The sequence below is a fragment of the Zonotrichia albicollis genome, chromosome 2 (assembly GCF_047830755.1).
Source record: "Zonotrichia albicollis isolate bZonAlb1 chromosome 2, bZonAlb1.hap1, whole genome shotgun sequence".
Taxonomy (NCBI): domain Eukaryota; kingdom Metazoa; phylum Chordata; class Aves; order Passeriformes; family Passerellidae; genus Zonotrichia; species Zonotrichia albicollis.
The window spans coordinates 40,336,426-40,356,982 of NC_133820.1; the positions used below are offsets into that span (position 1 = coordinate 40,336,426).

General features: G+C 45.6%; 1 protein-coding gene across 2 annotated transcripts; it reads left to right on the plus strand.

The window, feature by feature from the left end:
- Nucleotides 1-1,115: 1,115 nt before the first annotated feature.
- FBXO40 (F-box protein 40) lies at nt 1,116-18,899 on the plus strand. Of its 2 annotated transcripts, XR_012578951.1 has the most exons (4): nt 1,116-3,192; nt 9,119-11,014; nt 11,533-12,019; nt 15,242-18,899. XR_012578951.1 is itself a non-coding variant. In XM_074534811.1 (3 exons), exons 1-3 carry the CDS (start codon nt 3,184-3,186, stop codon nt 11,728-11,730), a joined length of 2,103 nt encoding a protein of 700 aa, XP_074390912.1. In that variant the 5' UTR covers nt 1,116-3,183; the 3' UTR covers nt 11,731-18,899. The 2 variants fall into 2 exon arrangements, 1 of the variants encoding a protein (XP_074390912.1); XM_074534811.1 differs by having other exon boundaries at nt 11,533-18,899.
- Nucleotides 18,900-20,557: the final 1,658 nt, after the last annotated feature.

Sequence of the window (20,557 nt, forward strand, 5' to 3'; positions counted from 1 at the left end):
AGGCCCATCCCAGGAGCATCAGCCCAATAAAGGCCCATTTCGAGGGGCACAGGAGCACAGTGGCAGGTGGGAACCCAAATGAAGGACCTAGTGAAAGGAACACCCTGTCCAGCCCCATCCCGGGAGCCTCAGCCCCAGAGCACCTTTAGGATTAGGGGTGCAGCTGTCTGCAGGGGTGTGGGACACAGGATGAGATGCAGGGGAAGAGCATTTGGGGATTGCACAGGACTCATCAGGGAGTGATTAGGGCAGGAACCAGGGGTGATCTAGGGCACACAGAGAAACAAATATCGCACACAGGAATAAAAAGGGCCAGTCATGTGTCAGTGGTTTGTGATGATTTGTCCACATCCTGCACCTCATCAGCGCAGCCTGTCGCGTCTCCTCATCAAACTCCTTTTGCACTTTGCCCTGCGTGAGGAACTCGTGGTCAGAGCACCACAGGGAGCTGCTGCTGGGGGCTGGAGAGGCTGGGATTGAGGGGCAGCCCCTGGGCACTGCCTGAGCCCAGCTGCTGGAAGGAGACACCCTGTACACGTGTGTAAATACTGCTGTAAATAAATACACAGAGGCTCACTAGGGCACCTCTGTCCTGCTCAGCTGGAGCAGAGAGTGGAGTGAGGCTGCCCTGCTGAGTGGGAGGGCTCTGTGTGGATGGATGTGTAATCTGTGTCTGTGTGTATTTGCTTAATTGGTGCATATGAGAATTTGTGCATGTGCCTGCTGGGAATACAAACTCTGTCTGGCTATTGCTTGGGCATGGGCATGGGGTTTGCAGCAGCCTCACCTCTCTCAGGCTACCAGATCTCAGATAATTTTGCAATATCAGTAGATACATATATTTGTGTACATACACACACTGGCGTATTTCACGGGGCTTCATATAGAAGCACAGCATTTCTACCCATTGAATTGAGATAAGATAGATTAAAGCAGACAGGCAACAGCTTTCTCCCAAAGCATTTGCACCAAAAAAAACCGAACAACAACAAAAAAAAAAAAAAAAAAAAAAAAAAAAAACACCAAAAAGCAAACAAAAAAAGCAGTTCTGCTTTTCTTTCAGGGATTTCACGTTTCTTGCACCCTACCTAAGCACATCTGTAATGCAGCAGGAGGTCTGGTTACAGTATTGGCTGGCATTCCTGATATACCTTGAATCAAATTAGCACAGTTATGGGTGACAGCAGAGATCTCCAGGTTCTCCTGGTTTTGATGAAAGTCTGGTTTCAGGTGCAACAGAGCTAATGCAATGCAGGTACAAGGATGAATTCCTGTTTCCTGTCTCTCTGCTCTTCTGCTCCCTTCTCCCCACCAAGTACATATTTTCAGGCATGGTGAACTATGTTCATTCTGCATGTCTTGTGATAACCTACCCTTAACAGCCACCACAGATGACTCCTTTTTGGATCACAGTCATCACCTGCAGGCAAGGATTTGCAAAACTTGCGTGGGGTGAAGCTGTGAGGCAGCCTACCAGAAAGAGAGGCAGGTCCAGGCTGTCTGGGTCTGTGTGATCACAGAGCAAGGCATGGAAACAGCAAAAAGCACCACCAGAGTTCCAGCTGTCTGAAAGCAGAGATACCTGAGACCAGGCTGACATCAGGTGCAGGTAAAATTAGGACAGAAGGTAGCTTCATTTCTGACAGCAACTTCTGAAGCCCTGAGAGTTTCTGTAATCTGAGTTAATTCACCTGGACGGAATTTACTCTTAAACCAATACACAATTTTGAGCAGAATTTTTCTTCATGCAAAAGTGAGGCACACCCTTCAGCATGTTTTTAAACACAGCCTGAAAAGATGACAACGACAGTGAAAGCTGACAAATGACCCTGAGCTGGGGGAGGAAGAGTGGAAGTGGACAGAGTAAACAGATCAGCCATCATGCTGTGATTGGGTTAAATTCGAGTTTAGGCAAAATACCCCTAGCTCTTGTTTTCCCCAGTGCAATGGGATGCCAGAAAATGGTATCACGATAATGCAGCCCTTTCTAAAAAAGGCCACGGAGCCAGACTGCTGACCATATTTAGCTCTACTAAGTTGCAATTGGCACCAGCAAGCCTTGGTTGTCACCCACTGACATTTTGTTCAGCCCTAAAAATGAAAACAGTTGCCTGCAATGTTTCAAGCCATGAGAGTCACTGAGGACTCACAGATGGGAAAGAGAAAGATAAGGCAAAGTATCAAGCTCATCATGATTTAGGATCTCAAGGCCACCACAGCCAAAAGGGTTGTTCTGTGTTTCTGAGGCGGTGAGAGGTGGCAGCAAGCAGCAGCAGGGTCACAAGGGATGTCTGCAGCCACGTGGGGTGAGCACCCACCAGGGAGGAGCAGCACCTGTCCCATCTGCACCCCTGAACCTCACTGGCATGGAGGAGACCTGTCCATACTCCCCATCAATACGAGGTGCTCACCATGGGAGTCCTTGTGAAATGCTTTGATGAGTCCGTGCCTGCAGTAAAGCTGGACTGCTCTCCTTTGCTTTGCCAGGTTTGGCTGAGGAAGGGTGCTCTGGGAGCTGTACCCTCAGGCTTACTCTTGGTGGCTGGTGGGACCTTTTCACGGTGCAGTGGAGAGATTGAAGTTTGGGAGTCTCCTGGGGGTCCCCAGGAGGAGGGCAGGCACCTTTGCCCAGCTGCTCAAGTGTGGGCCATCCCCACTTCCCTCTCCTTGTGTCCACCCTGCCTGGACAGATCTGAAAACCACCACTGCTGTCTGTGCCAGCTGCTGCGTCCAGTGACAGTGGGAACTGGGTGACAATTCCAACTGCAGAAACCACAAACTGGTGTGGGCACTAAGGGGAGTTAGGTTGTCAAGGGCAAACCTCCATCAGAAAGCAGCAGGGAGCTGACACAGGGCTGGGGAAGGGGTTTGATCTTTTCCTCTCATGCAGGGGGCACAAGGTGCTGTTGGTTCTGCCTCTCCCCTTGTCTGCAAAATATCACTCCAGGAGTGACAGAGTTAACAAATACAGTGGAGGAGACAGCTCTGTAAGCTGAGCTACATGGTCACATGCACAGGTTTTATTTTTAACATCCCAAAACTACTTGATGTTTCTGCCTGGGCTTGTTCCGTGTCCTTCTGCTCTCTTCTCTTTCTTTGTGTGCAGTTCTCCCTCACCCACCTCACTTCAGCCCAGCTGAGCACAACCAGGAGAGAAGTGTTTGGTACGTGCACAGGGACTCTATGATCAAGGTAAGGCTTTGTAAATAGAGTTGGAGGGTTTTTTGGACAAACCTTGATGGAATGTAATGGTTACTATAGCAAGCTATGAAAATCAAGACATCTTCAAAACAGCCTTAGTAATTAATATGAAATAGAATAATCATGAGATGTCTTAAATGACACTCTAAAACAGAGGCAGCTGGTAACTGTGAGCACTTCTGTGACATACTACTCTAAAAAAAAAAAAACCTCCATAATATATTCAGTGAATTAGCTGTAGTTTGCAGCACTGTATGCAGGATTTAAAAAACTAAAATGCTGATTGTAAGATGGGAGCTTCAGCAGCAGATCAGATGATAAATCAAAAATTCAGTTTCTGTTATTTTCAGGAAACTCAGAGAATACAAGAATATACAGTAAGGGTCAGAGGAAAGGCAAGAGCAATCTTATGGCAAAAGTGCTTATACTTAAAATTAAATGAGTGTTGTAGATTGAGACTGCAAACTTTATGATGGAAATCAAGACTGAATGAATGATGGAGTAAGAATTGCAAGAGTTAAAGGTACTACTGTATCATTTAGTCTTGTGACTGCTTAGCAATTTTTATTCATTAATCTCTTTTATTTTTATTTTATGACTTAGATCTTAACCAGTAGCTCTGAGATTCTTTATACTGGGCACCTTTCAGAAAAGTATGTTAATGAGATTGTTACCAGAGCATAAAACAGAACCCGAGCCCAAAGAGATAAAAACCATGGTTTGGACCATTACCCTCCTTTTTATTTTCCTTAAACTGCAACCAAACTGGACCTATTCTTTTAAGGCACTTGTTGAACTCAGACCAAGAACAAACCCATTTCCTAGTTACCAATGCAAAGTGAAATTTTGCTTGACTGTGTCTACCAAGGACAGCACAGGGATCCCTGACAGGTCTGGGGAGCAGCAGAGCAGCTCCATGTCACAGCCTGCTGATCTGCCTGTCTCCCACAGGACTCCCCAGCAAGCCCAGCACATGATGCTGGTGCTGAGCTATCCTGCACTATGCCACCAGCCCAGGGCACCATTTCAGCACCTGGAATTTTTGGGTGGGATTCTCTCAGATGAGCTATGGCTACATTGCACCAGGTGGGGAGGAGCAAGAAACATTGCTGATCCAGGTGTTTTAGTGGGGAGTGCAGTGCAGGGTTCCCACCAGCAGTGCCCTGTGTTACCTGTGCCTCACTACTCTGAAGTCTCCCTGCTCCTCCTGTAACAGCTTTAGTGCATTGCACCAGAAAGAAATTGCACAAGCAAATTTTGGTGCCACTTTACTGCCTCTGTGCAGCACAGATTTTCCAGGCAAGGAGGTGGCCTGATGGTGCAACAGCTTCTCTTGATCTCCATGGTCCTGCATGTCAGGTGTAGGGAGCTGAGGAGAAGCTGATGTGCTGTTCTGAGAACCTGAGCAACAGGCATGCTACAGAAGAAAGGCAAAGGACATGAATTTAAGTCCTTACCCAACTGCTGCACTATACTGTGGATTTATTTTTTCAGTATAAAGCAATTCCAACCTGTTCAGCAACTCTGAAACAGTGTTTATTGCCATGAAACACCACAGCCTCATCCACATCATCCCCAGGTAGGAAATACAGGCAGCAGCTCCCTAATTGTCACAGCTTCATCCTTCCATTGTTGGGCTTATCCATCAAGTCAGTTGTTTCACAGAAAATCTTACTCCTCCTCATGTCTTATGCTAAGGATTTGAAGTTCATCAGAATTGCTCTGGAATCAAAGTGCTCCTGTAAAATCCAAGTGAACTTATTCAAGGTCACCTCAAAAGCAGGTCTTGTTTATGCTCACTATTAGTGTTATTGATGAAGATTTCATCTGCACCTTTAATTCTCCCTTTCCACCTGCCCTGAGCTGTACCATACTCACAGCCTGCCTCACTTAAAGCTTGGTTGGCAGTGAGTATTGTACAAGGTCAGTCTGAAATGGCAACTGCAGAACAGGACTGCCATCAAGAACAGTGACCCACTGTGCTGAGTGCCAAGGGGGTCACCCAAGCTGTAGCTGACCCTGCTGTGGGTGTTGAGGTGTGGAGTTCGATTTATTTAGAGGTCCCCACGATTCCAGGTGGCATTCTTGGATTTGCTTTTTATTTTGTGTCTAAGGAGAGGACTTAAGAAAACTTGGGCTCCTGGGATTCATGTACAAATGCAATGCACTATGGTTTTCAATGGCATAGTGATTTTGTTCTCAACTCTAAGAAATAAAAATATCTATTTAGCAAAAAGGGACCCAAGCCTGATTTCTTGACAAGGTTGATAAGCAAGTAGTGATTGAGGAAGAGCAGTGCATGAAAGGAAAAGAAAATCACTAGTTAAAGAAGACTTACTTGGTGTCCTAGAAAATGTGATTCTATAGCTGGCTCTGCCAAAGTTTTTGTGCAAGAGGCATGCAACTGCAAGTGAAACATAAAAACCTGAGCATCTCTATGCTTGGCACCTTTGCTTGGCATTTACATATTTGTGTGAAATACCATATTTAATTCTATATATTTTTATCTTTCTAAACTTTATTTCTACATCTGCCAAATAGAAGCAATAGTATTTTTCAACCTCAAGTGCTTCTCTAGTATTGCAAAGATAAATTGTGAATATGATCAGATCTAAGATAGTAAATATACTGACATGATAATTCTTATATGGTAAGACAATTCCCCTCAAGATTTTAGTATAATAAAGATGAGATAAATGCTATATACTGGGTAACAAGAGTTAAAAGGAATAGAGAACATTGCCCATCTGCCCCATACACTTCACCAAAAGGATTCACATTCCTTCTGTTGAAACATTATATATAACTTCAGCATTCTTGGCTCCAGCATTTGGATGTGAACTTTTGTGAGATTTTTTTAGGAGCTTGTTATCATGTTGTAAAATTTAGAAATTTTGCAATCTCATCTCAGAGGCACTCTTTAGGGTCATTTTCTGGGTTTCTGGTGGCCCTTTGTGATGCTTCTTCAAACTGGGAGGTATCCCTTGATTCTGTGCAAAGAGCTCAGGTAAAATGTATGACCTTAGTATGTCAAATGGTCAATCACATGCCAAATGAGAAAAAACTTGTGTTATTTTGGCTCGTTGACTGCAAATTAATTAAATGTCTCCTGAAAATAAATTTCAATTGGTTTATAAACTGTAAGTTATTATCACTGAACAGCCCCACTCCAGACACAGACATAGTTGCAGTTAAAATAGCAGCTGTATATTTTTAAACCTTACTTGATCTGCTGTCATTATGGTCTAAAAATATTTACCAAAGCGGACAGACTATGGACTGTAATGTGCATTCTTTCCTTACACAGTAGCTTGAACATGATTGAAGTAATCATTTCTGGTTTGTTTGGATTTTTTGTTTCCTAACCCAGACCTGGAGAAATTTTGCAAGTTGCAAGGAATCAAATGTACGAGTTTAGAGAAATGTTTTGTCACCTGACTTGTCTGTGTGTCACCTGCCTCTGGATGTTACGTATCAAACCTACTGAGGCAAAAATTGTAAACTTTCTGCTGAGTGTTTTGAGTTTGCAGTTGGTGTACTTGCAATAATACCATCAACTAAACCACAGCCAACTAAATTATCAATTAAAATACAGAGCTCCTAATTACTGGCATGTCAGAATAGAAGAAGCATTCAAACCCTGATAAATATCAGAAAGAAACACTCTGTCCCTTCTTCCTGTCCCCTATGTTCACAGATTTGACAATGAGAAGAGAGGAATAGATATCTTTTGTCTGAAAAGAACAGCATATACAAGTTAGAGATGAGGTAAACTAAACTAAAAAATGCCTGAATAACGAGGAAGACTGATTCTGCATCTGAATGCTGTGATAGGTTCACTTTTCATAAATAAAGCATGTATTTTCTTTCTCTTCACATGAATTGGACAGGGTTTGTTTCAGCATACAGCAATGTGAAAGCAAGCTTCTCTGCCATCAGTCCTTTCTGTGTTTTGGAGAACAAGAAGGCCTATGCCTCTAATGTAGGGGTTTTTTTTAATCAACTATTTCTCCCCAAGAGTTACTTTTGCAGTGGAAAGTATTGTTCATACAGTCATGTTTTTATTGCAGTGTAATGTACCCAGCCTTTCCTCTGACCTTATGCAAGTCATGGCTGGGACTATTTTTAGAGATTATATTTGCAGCAAAATGCTACAAGAATGAGAGCAGCAAGGATGCCGCCGGTGTGAAATAAATCCGTCTGTATCTCCTGCTTCTCTGAATCACATAAATTAGATGTAACTAAGCAGCCTAAAGCAGGACAGGTGCCACCCCAAACCACATGTATTTAAGGGCTTGGTGTGGTTGAGGTCACCCTGGCTAGCACCCTGGCATCACCTCTGTGCAGAAGCCAGCATTTCCTAAGGCAAGGCAGGGATGTTATAATGGGAAGTCACAATGTTTTATTTTCTGCCTTGCTGTCTTGAGCTCTTTGCTTACAAAGGTGATGGTACCTTATACTTGAGAGTTCGAGTTTGTCTCTGAGTAAAGGGACCATCAAGGGTGTGTGTTCCTTTACTCTGCAGGCCCAAGAGGGAATGGGGTTGATTCATTAGGAGGGCAAGCAGGTATTGATCAGCACTGGAAATTGCAAAAGATGGAACAAAGTTGTGTTGAGCAATTAATGCACATCAAATTTTCAAATATGAGTGTTGGCATTTAGTGCAGAGACCCACAAACATTGCCTTTCCCAGACATCTTTCATTCTCCAGTATTGTTCATGACTTCCGTGCCAGGGTGTAAAGGTGTGAAAGATATGAAGTTAAGAGAACACCTTCAAGAAAGAGAGGAAGTTCTTCATGTAGAATCTCTTCCCCCAAGCCTGAGCCCACTTCCTCTGCAGCTCACCTCTCCCCAGAGCTAGGTCACTTAACCCTGGGTTTGCAAAAGAAAACATATCTAGATAAACACTACTTTTCTTGAACTTGTTTTCTTTAACCTAAAAAAAATAATACAAAGTCTAAATTATTTTACTACCAATTCCTGTCTTTTCTCAGAGCCTAGTGAGGGTCTGCTGGGCCTATGGTAGTTCTTACTGCATGAAATGGCAGGGGAGGAGGAAGATTTGTCAATTTTTTTTCCTATTTTCACATAAAAAAGAAAAGCACCCTGGGTCCTGTTTGAAAACAAAACTCGAGTTCCCCCTTATTGTTAGCTTCTTTCTTTCCACAAAGATTCACAGTGATTCCAGAACCAGGCTGGAATGCAGCTCCTATAGTAAGGAGCAGGAAGTGAAAAGCTGGGAGGTTTCTACTTGCAGCAGATCTTCTATGGGCCAAGTTACTGACAGCAGTTGAAGGTATCCGGGGAAGTAGTGGCTGAGCAGCCTCTAGTTCTGTAAGCCAACAATTGGAGTTTGAGGGTAAATCAGGAAAGCAGAGTAGAAAGCCCAAGGAAACTAGGTGTTATCCAGGCTGTTTTCCACACTGGAATAATCCTGAAGATAATCCTCACTCTTGACCTTGGTGGTGTAGAGCAAAGGGAGGTTCACTGTGCAACATTCATGTCTTTGTGGGGAGATGAGAAGAGGCCTAGGCCAAATCTAGAGAGGAAAAGGAATGTCATTTTTCCTATTCATTGTTGAGGAAGTGGGATGCTCCTTCACTGTGTCCCTAGCAGTCTTGATTTCAGCAGCCTAGTGAAATGCTGGGACAGAAAACAGCTCATACCCTGGCTGCCTGGGCTAAGGAGTAAAGACCTTGTGTGTGTCTGTGCTCTACCAGGCCAGGCTGTACCGTGAGGCTCAGGGGTGATACGTGACTGCACGGAGCTGGCAGTCACTTTCTCACAGCCTCATCCCCACCAGAAGTGCATGTTCACACCTCATGTGTGAAAACCAGCTATGGGCATGGAGCGTCTGTGGCTCTTCTCATTCCTTCAGACAATCACTCTTGTCTCTTTGTCTTTGCCACTCACAGCACCGGGCCCAGAAAGCTCCCCCTGGGCAACACAGGCACTGTGAGCGATGTTTCAGCCGGCACTGCCGCGCACCCATTGAGATCTCCGTGTCCTGCATGGTGATCAGCTGCCACCTCCACTGCGGGGCCACCTTCCACATGTGCAAGGAGGAGGAGCACAAATTGCTCTGCCCCTTGGAGCAGGTGTCCTGCCTCAACTCAGCCTATGGCTGCCCTTTCTCCATGGCCCGCTTCAAGCTGGGGAAGCACCTCCAGGTCTGCCCAGCCAGCGTTGTCTGCTGCTCGATGGAGTGGAACCGCTGGCCAAACGTGGATTCAGACACAACACTGCACAAGAATATCATGAAAGAGACCTTGACTGAAGAGTGTCTGGACACAGCTTTGGCACTCAGAGACCAGAAGATACTTTTCAGGGCTTTGAAAGTAGCTGAATTATTTCCAGAGTGGAGGAAGAAGGATGAACTGGAAGAACTAATGGATCAGATCATGGGTGGGGAAGCAGGTGCTGTGGGAGGAGCTGCCTGTGGTTCCCAAGAGGGCAATGACCAGTGTGAGCTTAGCCAACGTGAGCGGGAAGATTTGGCAAAGGACAAAGAGGGAATGGATCTGGGGAGTTACAAAACATGGGAGAACATTTTCAGCAAAGAGCTTCTGGCTTGCCAGGTAACAGGCTCAGCAACGAGCACAGGACAAAAGACGGAGGAGGCGTCCAAAAAGACAGCAGCAGCTTCTCATGCTGCCAACTCCACAGAGAAGGCAAAGGAAGGACCTGATGGTGCAGAAGCAGGAAAGGGCCAAAAGTCTGAACAAGTAACACCGAGTAGAGAACTGAATGGACTGGCTCCCTGGCAAGAAGGGGTCCTGGAGAGGCTGAAGAAGGAAGTCGGTGTGGCGGATTACAACATGTATCTGGTCCATCACGGGGGAATGCTCATCCGCTTTGGCCAGATGGCTGCTTGCACTCCCAGAGAAAAAGATTTTGTCTATGGGAACTTGGAAGCCCAGGAGGTGAAGACGGTTTACACCTTCAAAGTGCCAGTGAGTTACTGTGGCAAAAGAGCACGACTAGGAGATGCACTGGGCCACAAGATGCCAACTTCAGACAAGTCAGTGGATACCTCAGAACTGGGAATAAACATAGAAGATCTACCTAAGACAAATATAGTCGAAGCCACACTGCTGTGTGCTCTGGAGAAAGAGCTGAAAGGCCATGAGATCTCTGAAGCAAGAGGGATCGATGGACTCTTTGTGGATTTTGCGACTCAGACATACAGCTTTCCTTTGGAGCCCTTCTCCTCCAGCGCAGTTTTAGCAGATATTCTGGATGAAAACAGCCCACCAGAGCTGCACATGGAGCTCTACACTGAATGTGTAACCAGAAGACACAACAAAAGCAGTTCAGCTTTCACGTTCACTTGCAGTCATTTCTTTAGGAGGGATGAGTTCCCATTCCACTTCAAGAATGTGCATGCTGATATCCAGTCGTGCCTGGACGGATGGTTCCAGCACCGCTGCCCACTGGCCTACTTGGGATGTCCTTTTGTCCAAAATCACTTCCGCCCCGAGGGACTTAAGGCCAAGGTTATTTACAGCAAGCCTCTCAAGACATTTGCTATTAAGCCAGAGGTGGACACCCTTCTTGCTGAACCAGGCAAGTGCAACTTCATAGTGGATAGTCGAGGGAGAAGCAAGGACTTGCTGAGCAGCCTCCCAGTGGAAGTGCTCAAGTACATTGCAGGATTCCTGGACAGCTTCAGTTTGTCTCAGCTATCACAAGTGTCAGTGCTCATGAGGGACATCTGTGCCACTCTTCTTCAAGAGAGGGGAATGGTCCTGCTGGTCTGGGAGAAAAAAAGATATTCCCACGGTGGTGCTTCTTGGAGAGCTCGCAAAAAGGCAAGTGACTGTGACACTGGGAAAAAGAGTCATGAGTTCGCTTCAGATAAAATATGGGAATGAAAAGAAAAGCTGCATCTAAACATGCAGATGTGGAGAAGGTTCATGAGGTTGTGAATTTGCACAGGGGTTTGTTGTCAGGGCCCAGGGCTGTAGGGTGCAGTACATCTAACAAAAGGATGAAGGTGTAACTAGACATTTTCTGGAAGTCCCCACCCAAGCTCATCTTGGGTAACCCCTTTGCATGTTCACCATTTCTAGGCACTGAGAACTAAAAATTCCTGATATTTAAGTACTACCATCCCCATTAAAAATGGCAGGTGATAACTAAAGCAGCAAAACCAGCAAGTACGAGGTACATAACAATACAGACCCCATTTTCACTTGCTATGCCAGCCCTGCACCATCAGACGTTCATTGCAGTGTCCAGAGTGAGCAATGCACACCCATTGTAAGCATAGACAGGCATTTAAAATCCTCATTTCTCTCCCCAATTCCTGTCCCCTCTCTTGCATTAGGTCTGGCAGTTCAGCAGCCTGTTCTCCAGAGTTCACAACTGGCAGCGCAGCGATGTCCCAAGCATGTCGGAGCACCTGAGGAATTGTCCCTTCTACCAGGCGGAGCACAGGACAGACCCCGTGCTGCTGACGGGCATGAGCGAGTCTCGGGAGCAGACTCGAAAGACTTTGGTCTCTACTTTCAAGCACAGAGTCTGAACAAGTTGCTTCCCCTCTGCCATGCTCCCTTCAGGGCTCTGAGATGAAGATTTGGGGATTCAGGTGTAGAGACTGTTGCTTCCAGCTCTCCTTTGGACGTACAAAATTGGTTTCTCCCCAGCTGCATTTGAAACCTCTGCATTTTTTTTCCCTACATTAATTTTGTTAAAGCTTCGACCACTGCTTACTAACTTCACATGCTTTCTATTTTCTGTTCCTGGTTTAATACAGCATCCTGAAGAAAGCAATGAGGATCTTGTTTGAATACAGCATTTTTACATCCTTGAAGGTAGGCTGCTGCTCCTTTACCATGTGCCTGAGATAAGCAAGAGCGGTTAAAGTACTTAGCTCAAATAGATCTGAAACACCTTAGTTTTGTCTGGAAAGCCAAGTTCTTGGAGCACAAGTAGATGCCTTCCTGCCTGGCAGACCTAGGGCCTGCTTACCTGCTCTGAGACATGGTAAAAGACACCCCAAAATTACATGAATTAATTAGAACTCCAGTGAGAACTTGGGAATTCACTGCACAGCCATAGACCATCATTTAGGACCCTGACTAAGGCAAGCACACCTAGCTGAGTGCAAGCCTAAAGCTGAGCTCATAGGAGCATTGAAACCAAACCAAAGCAAGCAAACTTGTTCTTTGTTAGAAGTAACCAAGTGGCAAATAATTTTGGAGACTCAATTGACTTTTTATATTTTAAGGTAACAACTTTCTGTGTTTTATCTAAAAATTCATTAAAGCCATTAAAGAATATTTGAAGTCATTTTCAGAACACCTTACCAACTCAGTTTTGCAGTTGTAAATTGCAAATTCTAATTGTAAGCAACTGAAAACAAGATGTCAAGGAAATAATATTCTTTCCCATAAAAGAAAAGTAATTCAATAACCCATTCAGTAACAGTATGGATAATGTTTGCTTCAGTTGAATGGTCTGGAGCATAGAATCTTTTTTTACAGAGCAGAAAAGTGATTAGAATTTGGGTTATCTTCTAATAAATATGCTAACTTAAACCAGAATGGGCTTGTTGAGGCAACAGATGAGAGAAAACAGGCATGTTACCAGCAGTGTCTGTCTCAGTACACTGCTTGAAACCATTCCAGTGGTGCTAGTCAGAAATGCCATGGATGTGATGGTGGGTGAGATTCCTCTGGAACAGCCATAAATTTATTTGTCATCTTAGGACAGTCTCCAGCCACGGCACAGCCACAGGGTGCTGACTCACCCCCTTTCTTTTTTAAGTTCGTAGCCAGAAGTGTGAGCTCAGGACTGAGGTCTGGCTTTCATCCCTCTGTCTCAGACAGGAGAACCTTGCTGGGAGCTGGGATATTTGCTGGCCTGGACCACTGCTTCTCTCCCCTGGGCTGGCCAGGTGCAAGCTGGCTCAGGCAGATGGATGGAAATGTGCTGCCTTTGCCATCCTTGACCTGGTGCAGATGTGGGATGAGGTGGCCATGCAAGAAGGAGCCCTCTCTTACCCAGCGAGGTTTCTGATGCACCTGAGCTGAGTGCTTGGTAACCAAAGGCATGAATTGCATGGTGGCCCAAACCACCCTGAGTACAGCTCAGCCTTGCCTACACTTGCAGCTTAAGTGGTCCCTGTGAGATTTTTAACCATGTGAGAATGTTTTCCATCTCCAGACACACACCCTCAGGAGCACACAGTCTGAGCTGTGAGGACAGTGGAATGGTCCCAGGAGCAGGAAGAGCAACAGTTATTTTTTATTTTTTATTTTTTATCTTTTTCTTTTCCTTTTTTCTTTTTTCTTTTTCTTCCTTTTTCTTTCTCTTTTTCTTTTTTTCTTCTTTTTTTAATGCTACTCTATTTTCTGCCCCTAGAGATCCTTTTTGGGAAGTCTCATAATGCTTTAGATATGAAAATAAACTTCTCTGCACAGGTATCCTGCAGAAAATACAAGTAGCATCCCAGGTTTATGAAGAGGAAATGGAAGGAAATGAATATAGGGAATCTAAGCTGGGCCAGGAGCAGTTAGAACCACTCTGATCCTTCATCCTGAGGCTTAAGCCACTGCACAAAAACAAACTGTCCATCCATTAAAGCTGCTTATAAAAACTCACCTGCCCTCAAAACATTCCATAACATGAGCTGCCCAATATTATCTCCTTGTTTTACCTAGCAAAGTTGACAGATATTAAAACATACAGCCAGGATTCCTAGACTTCCTATGTCTCTAGGAATTCCTGAGACTTAGAATTCCTGGGTCTCAACATCAGGGCCTCATTCTTCCCTTACCATGTATCTGATTTTGAAAGATGCTAGCACCCAACTGCAGCTGCAGACCACAATATCTGCAAATGCATGTCCAAAACTTGGGTGCCAGAATCAATGCTGGGAGCTTGAAAATGGAGCCACTTACTTTTATGGATAATTTGGGGAGGTGGAAGAAAGGTTGTTTAAATAATAAGGTCTCAGAGTAAGCCAGTGTTCAAGGCTGGCAGGAGACCATGAAAAATTTCAGCCTGTGAACAACCTCTCACATGATCAGCTGTAAAGTGCTGTGGCTGCCCTGAAATTTTGGCCTATGTTAGGTGTGAATTTGGCTCATTTTACCTTTAGTGGCAGTGTCACCCCCACCGCTGCCATTCTGCTCCTGGTTGCCTTCTGTCAGTTCAGGGCATTTTGTTCTTGTCACTCCCTGCTCCTGGAGATGGCACAACTTCAGTTCCAGCCTTATTAAAATGAATCCTGCTCATTCCCTCCACAGAGGGTGCATGAGTCAGACTTCAGGGGGATGCAGCCTTTGGAATTGCAATGGTTGAGGTCAGAGTTAGGAATATTGCAACCTCTACCTCATGGGATCAGCCAGGGTGTGCATAGAACATCCAGGAAACTGGATCATTTCCCTTCTGGCTCATTTCCCTTCTTCCCTACAGGGCATTCTGGAGAGACACAGAGTGCTCATTCATAGAGAGACATATTTGCTCCTGTGAATATATGGGTATATTTCTGAAAAACTGTAAATTTGATTAAGTAACCTTCAGCATATCCAGTCAAAGCTGAAAATCCACAGGCAAAATCTTCAGGTTAGTCTGGTCAACCTGATCTGGGAGAGGCAAAGCTGTACAGGGAAGGGGAGATCACGCTTGCATTTCTGCACACCCAGCTGGCCAATGTCAGCAGGGAGCTGCTTCTCACTTCATCCCAGCCTAACCAGGGTTGGAGAGCTGTGGGCTGGTGTCAGATGCAGTTTTATTCATCTCAGGGTCATGCCAAGCCAGCTCAGTGTTGGTGGTCCTGCCATTAGCAGAGTCAGCAGAAGATTTTGGAGCTGAAAGGAACTGAATTTTCCTGCACTGTGTGTCTTGGTGAGCACAATGCTGGTTTATTTAAAAGGTGAGAGACTTTAGTTTGGGTTAAGCAAGTCCTTAGCTCCTGGTCTGAGTTTGTAATTTGGCAAAGAAAACTTTGGTTAAATCTCAGCTTGAGTAATTTGATTAGAAGAAACTGAGCATGTGGTGTCTTTCAAAATAGTCTATTGTTTTGGCAGGGTCTAAACTGGAAAAGGGGATCCAATTCCAGCAGAGCATTGAGGTTGCTCTCAGTCCAGCCCCCACACTCTGGATCTTCATGACTTTGATCTTGTTTGTGCTGTCCACAAGTCCTGTGAAGTGCAAGAACAATACTCCACACGCTCCAGGCTGATGTGTCTTGCAGTGTTTCCTCTCACTGGAAAATTGGAAGTGAAATGAAGGCATCGTGGATATCAGAAAGGTCAGAGCAGGGCAAAAACCTCATGACAAGAGAAGACAGGCACCAGAAAAGGTACTGGGTTTGGATAGAGAGAGCTGCCTCTTTGGAGGTGGTGTGAGGAGAGGCAAGAGGAGACAGGTGAAAGGGCACAGGAATGAAAGGAGTTGGGATGTGCTGCCCAAACCAGAGGTTTTCTGGACAGAAGCATTTCCTTGAGAAAGACTCTGGAAGTTCCCAACTGGTGCAATACAGTGACATGGGGCAGAAGATAATTTTTAAGGGGTGAAAGGGCAAGTGACCTGCTGACATGTATCCTAAGTCTGGGTTGAGGGAGGGAATTTTCTGATGGACCTCCAACTCCCAAAACTGAGAGAGCACAGATAAGGTGAAGTTTATCTGAACAGTGCCTGTTATTTTGGGAAACTGTAACTCCTTGTTGCATTCTTAGGAATAAAAATTATTATGGTATAAAAAAATCCATTCAAATTCAGGTCTTAGTTTGTTTTCTTGACTTCATCACATAAATGTATGTTTTGCTTTCAAATGAGGCTTGGCAGTTCCTGTAGTCTCATATTCATTATGCTCCTTCCTCTGCTCTGCTCTTCACTATCATTTTCTTGGTTGAAGACTTTTATTTATATATGTTTTATATTTATTTAATTTTAACAAATTTTTTTAGGTTTGACCTCATCTTCTTTGCACAGCCACTTTCTCCTTCCTGGTTCAGTTATTTACTTAAATGAAAAACTATATCTTCTTTTAAAAATCCATTTTCCAGATTGATGCTACAGTATGTCTACAAACATATGAAGAAAATTTTTCTCCTTACCCTTCACCTTGTGGCTGTTCATCCAGGTAGCTACAGAGGGGCTTTTTCTTCTTTGCTTTGCATGTTTCAGAGACACTGCACATCTCTGTCAGAAATTCTGAGCATCTTTCACATACAGTTTCCTTACCACTGCATTCCACACTAAAGAGTCTCAAATTCCTTGGGGTTTAATTTCTTTTGAAACAAAACATGCATAAGCAGTGCAGCCTTATTCTTATTTATCTTCCCACTGAATTTATATGTAAGGAAATTATGATCACACACTCCAAATTTATTTTTGATGGCCACCTGCTCTATGACTTAATTGCTATTTACAGCTAACAAATCTTTTGTGAGTTCAGTGATGGTTTGGTGAAGGAATTTGTCATGTCATGCTGAGAATCACAGGCCTGAGGCCCATAATGATGATGAGAGATGATTCACTGGTCCATAACTCTGAAGTTATTTTCCCCATGTCAGCAGAGCCCTTACTGGGATTTATCTCTTTTAATATTTGATCTCTCCTTACATATCCAGGTATGAACTGGAGCAGTTCATGGCTGACACTGAGCTGCACCAGAGAAAAGCCTCTTTTGTCTTTCTGAGTTCCATCTAAACAACCTGTGACATCATACCTGTGGTATTAATTTCCTTTCTACCAGCCCTGAACAACAGAATTTTTAACACTCGGGATGACTGTTAAGCTACCATGTTGCTGGTACTTGCCTGGTACCTAGCTTACACCCTATATTGTTTCCTGCCAATATCTGGAAGGTGGTTACAAAGATAATGGAGCAAAGGTCTTCTCTGTAGTAGCAGGTGATGTATCAAGGGACAGTGGCAACAAAATGAAACTTTGCAGGTTGACGCTGAACCTCAGGAACAACTTTTTTACCAGAAGGGCAAAAAAGCAGCACTGGAACAGGTCCTCAGAGAGGTGGCATTATTTCCATGCTTGGAGGGTTTCCAGATTTGGTTGGACAAAATTATGGTGACCTGAGTGAGTCAGAGGTTGGATCAGAGACCCCTGGAGGTCTCCTCCTAGCATCACTTCTCTGATTCCACAGCAATGCTTGAGATTCCCTCGGTGCCACCCTGGCTCACCTGCTTCCCTTGGCTGAACTAGATGGTCCTCTGGCTGCTGCTTTTGTCTGCTGCTGCTTCTCTCATCACAAGGAGTGTATTCTTTCCCCTTGATGTCTAGGCCTCTGCTCATTGATACCTCTTATCTGTCATCACATAGTGATTTTACAGGTTTTCATCTCCCTGAGTAGGAAAACAGATCCCCAGCACTCTCCCAGCAGCTGCAGCACCACTGAATGGCTCCCTTGAACTTGATGCCTTCATGGTAAAGCTGTGCTTTGTTGGAATGTGTGGGTGCCCCTCTGAGAGCATGGATAATGCTGGACAATAACCTGTAGGGCCAGGGGAGCTCAGGTGAGTGCATATCAGACTGGCAGGGACTCACAGGGTCCTTCGTAGGTGGGTGTGTGATCTTACCCTGGAGAGGCAGAGGGAGCACCAGGCAGAGCAGCTGCCCACGGTCTGACAGCTCATGGCTCCTAAGCACAGCTTCTGCAGGAAGAGTTCATATTCCTTGTGAGGCTTTTCCCAGCAGGACTGAACTGGTGGGTGAGGATGGGACTGGGATGCAGAGGGTAAGGCTGTATCCAGACCTCTGAGCTGTGTCTGGTGCTTATCATGGTTTCCTGCAGGTGTGTATCCATGATTTCAGCTGGCCACAGCGAGGGTGAGCTCTGTTACTGTGAGGAGAGGAAACAGACCAGCAGAGAAGCAGCCAACTTCTCCCCATGTGTTTGAAAGACAGAGAAAAGGCAGCAGTTAAACACCCTCAGAGCTCATCCATTTCCTTTCTCACAGCTTATTTTAACCCCAGTGATGTTTCTTCCTGCAAAGCTAGGGCTGAATTGGCAGCTGCTGGTGGCACTACACTCCCATCTTCTCTCCAGCTGAAGAAGGTTTTGCAGGGAAAAAAAAAAGGAAAAGGAAAAGGAAAAGGAAAAGGAAAAGAAAAAGAAAAAGAAAAAGAAAAAGAAAAAGAAAAAGAAAAAGAAAAAGAAAAAGAAAAAGAAAAAGAAAAAGAAAAAGAAAAAGAAAAAGAAAAAGAAAAAGAAAAAGAAACCCACTCTGGCCTCCAAGTATTTCACAAAGATAAAGTAGTCTAACAAGCAAATATGCAGAGAGGTGACTGCTTTCAAACACTGCAGTCTGGGAAGGGTTCCTCGAGCCCAGTGGTTGTGCCTCATTTCTTTGCTGCCTCCCCACTCCCAAGCTTGGTGCAGGAAGAGTTAATAGGTTTAAATGTAGGGAGTTTTTTTTCCCTGTAGCTTTGTCAGAGTGAAAGTGAAACAGCTCTGGCAGCCAGTGTGGGGCTTCTCCTGCACCCCACCCCTGTAGTGAAGGTCACCCAGTGAAAACAGGGTCCTCCCAAATGTGAATGCTCTTCCAGAGGGGAAAATGGTTCAGGGTGAGAGGGATCCTCTGACAGTCAGTATCCATCCCCCATGCAGAATCCCTGCTGTGTATGGTCTAGGGTGGGGAGGAGGTGGATCCTGAGATCCCCAACACAGCTTTCAGCAGGCTGGTGAGGGCCCTGCCTTCCATCCTGGCTCATGGTCACTCTGTGGCTCTCCAGCAGGGTCAGCACACCCACTGCAGCAGCCAAGGAGGCAACACTGCTGACTACAGGGGACCAGGTGGGCAAAAGTCCATGTGGCTGTATCAAAGCTGCTAGGAAGTGGGGACCCATCCCTTGGCTGCAGGGACTGAGCCTGGGAGACAAGAGATGCAGCCTTTGTTTGTGTGTCCACCCTGCAGCACCAGGCCCAGCAATCACCCAGCTGTGTTTGGCCAGTGAGGATAGAAGTGCCTGGGGACAATCAGAGTGCCCTGTCCTCAGGCACTGACACTGCCCTGCTCCCTCCTACCACTGCTCCCAACACCCATAGTCACAGCTGCCCAACTTCTTTCCCTTGTCACAGACTTTTGTACTGTGCTATCAATAAATCAATTCCCTGTTTACCTTCTCCAGAACTTCCTAGAGATCATGTCAGTGATCTCCATTTGAGCAGTGGCACCATTTGAGAGAGATGTGGAGACTAGTCTGACCTGCCCCAACACAGAAATTCCTCTCCCAAACACACATTTCTCCAGGCATTGGCAAAGCTGAGATGGCCCCTCCAGCATCACTCCTGCCTCAGCAGCAGCTCAGTCCCAACACAGGCACAGCCACCTAGAGCTGCCCTGGCAGAGCCCAGCTCTGGGAGTGCCCATCTCAAGGCACCAGGCAGGTGTCAGGGGCAGAGGGACAAGTCCTTCATCCTGCCCAGACCTCCTCACACCTCATCTACCCAGCTTGGGGATCAAAGCCTCTGAGTCACTCCACTTCTTCCCGGCTCCCCATGCTTTCTTTCTAGTATGCTGTCACACCCATTCTCTCTGCCCTCCTCTATCCTTTCACTTCTTCAACTTTTATTTGACTCCCTGAGGTTCTGAGGGAGCAAACAGCTCATTTCCTTCAGGGGAAAAGAGATTTTATGACTGAAGGTGAAGCAACAGAACAAAAGTCTGTAGCAAGTGCACAGGCACAAGAAAGCAGCCATGCTCCAAGGAGTTGGGCACACAGCTGGACCCAATGTTCAGCTGGAGGCTGAAGCTACTGGAGAGCTCTAGCAAAAAATGCTTCCCCCTGTTGGAGCTGCTGGGGCTCACACTCTCCTTGCGGATGTCACATCGCTCCTGTGTCACATCGCTCCTGCGTCTCCCTGTGACCCAGCAGGGAACAGCAAGCCATACCTGCAGTTTTACGAGTTATGACGCATCAGTGCAGCCAGCACACCCGGCCCTGGGTCTGTGTGCCTTTGGCTCACCTGTTTCCTGTCACTTGTGTGACAAGAGCAGCACACGGCCAGCTGCTGTGTTGTTCAGCCGGGACAACTCATTGGGTACTCTGCTGCTCCAGGCAACACAACATCACTGACCCTTCTCCTCCTCTGCAGAGCAAGGGATATCCCAAGGACAGGAGGGAGATGTTATTGCTGCTGTCTTCATCACTGAGCTCAGGAGAGGAACAGGCTCAGTTTTAAAGGCTGAGCCTCTTCCCTTGTGGTTTAGATGCAGAGAAGAGCATCTGCCTCTCCCCTGCACTGCTGCTGAAGAGAGATGGAGGGAGGATATCCCAGAGTCCTGCAGGGAGAGGCAGGGAGTGGAAGAGCTGGAGACTCATTTCTGGTGGTGATGTTTTGCACTGCTTTGGTCTTACTGCATTTTACCTCTTTTATTGTT

Excerpts from the sequence above, each read along its gene's own strand:
- FBXO40 (XM_074534811.1), top strand. Across the intron at positions 11,015-11,532 it reads CTTGGAGAGCTCGCAAAAAG|GTCTGGCAGTTCAGCAGCCT; the intron begins GCAAGTGACTGT and ends CTCTTGCATTAG.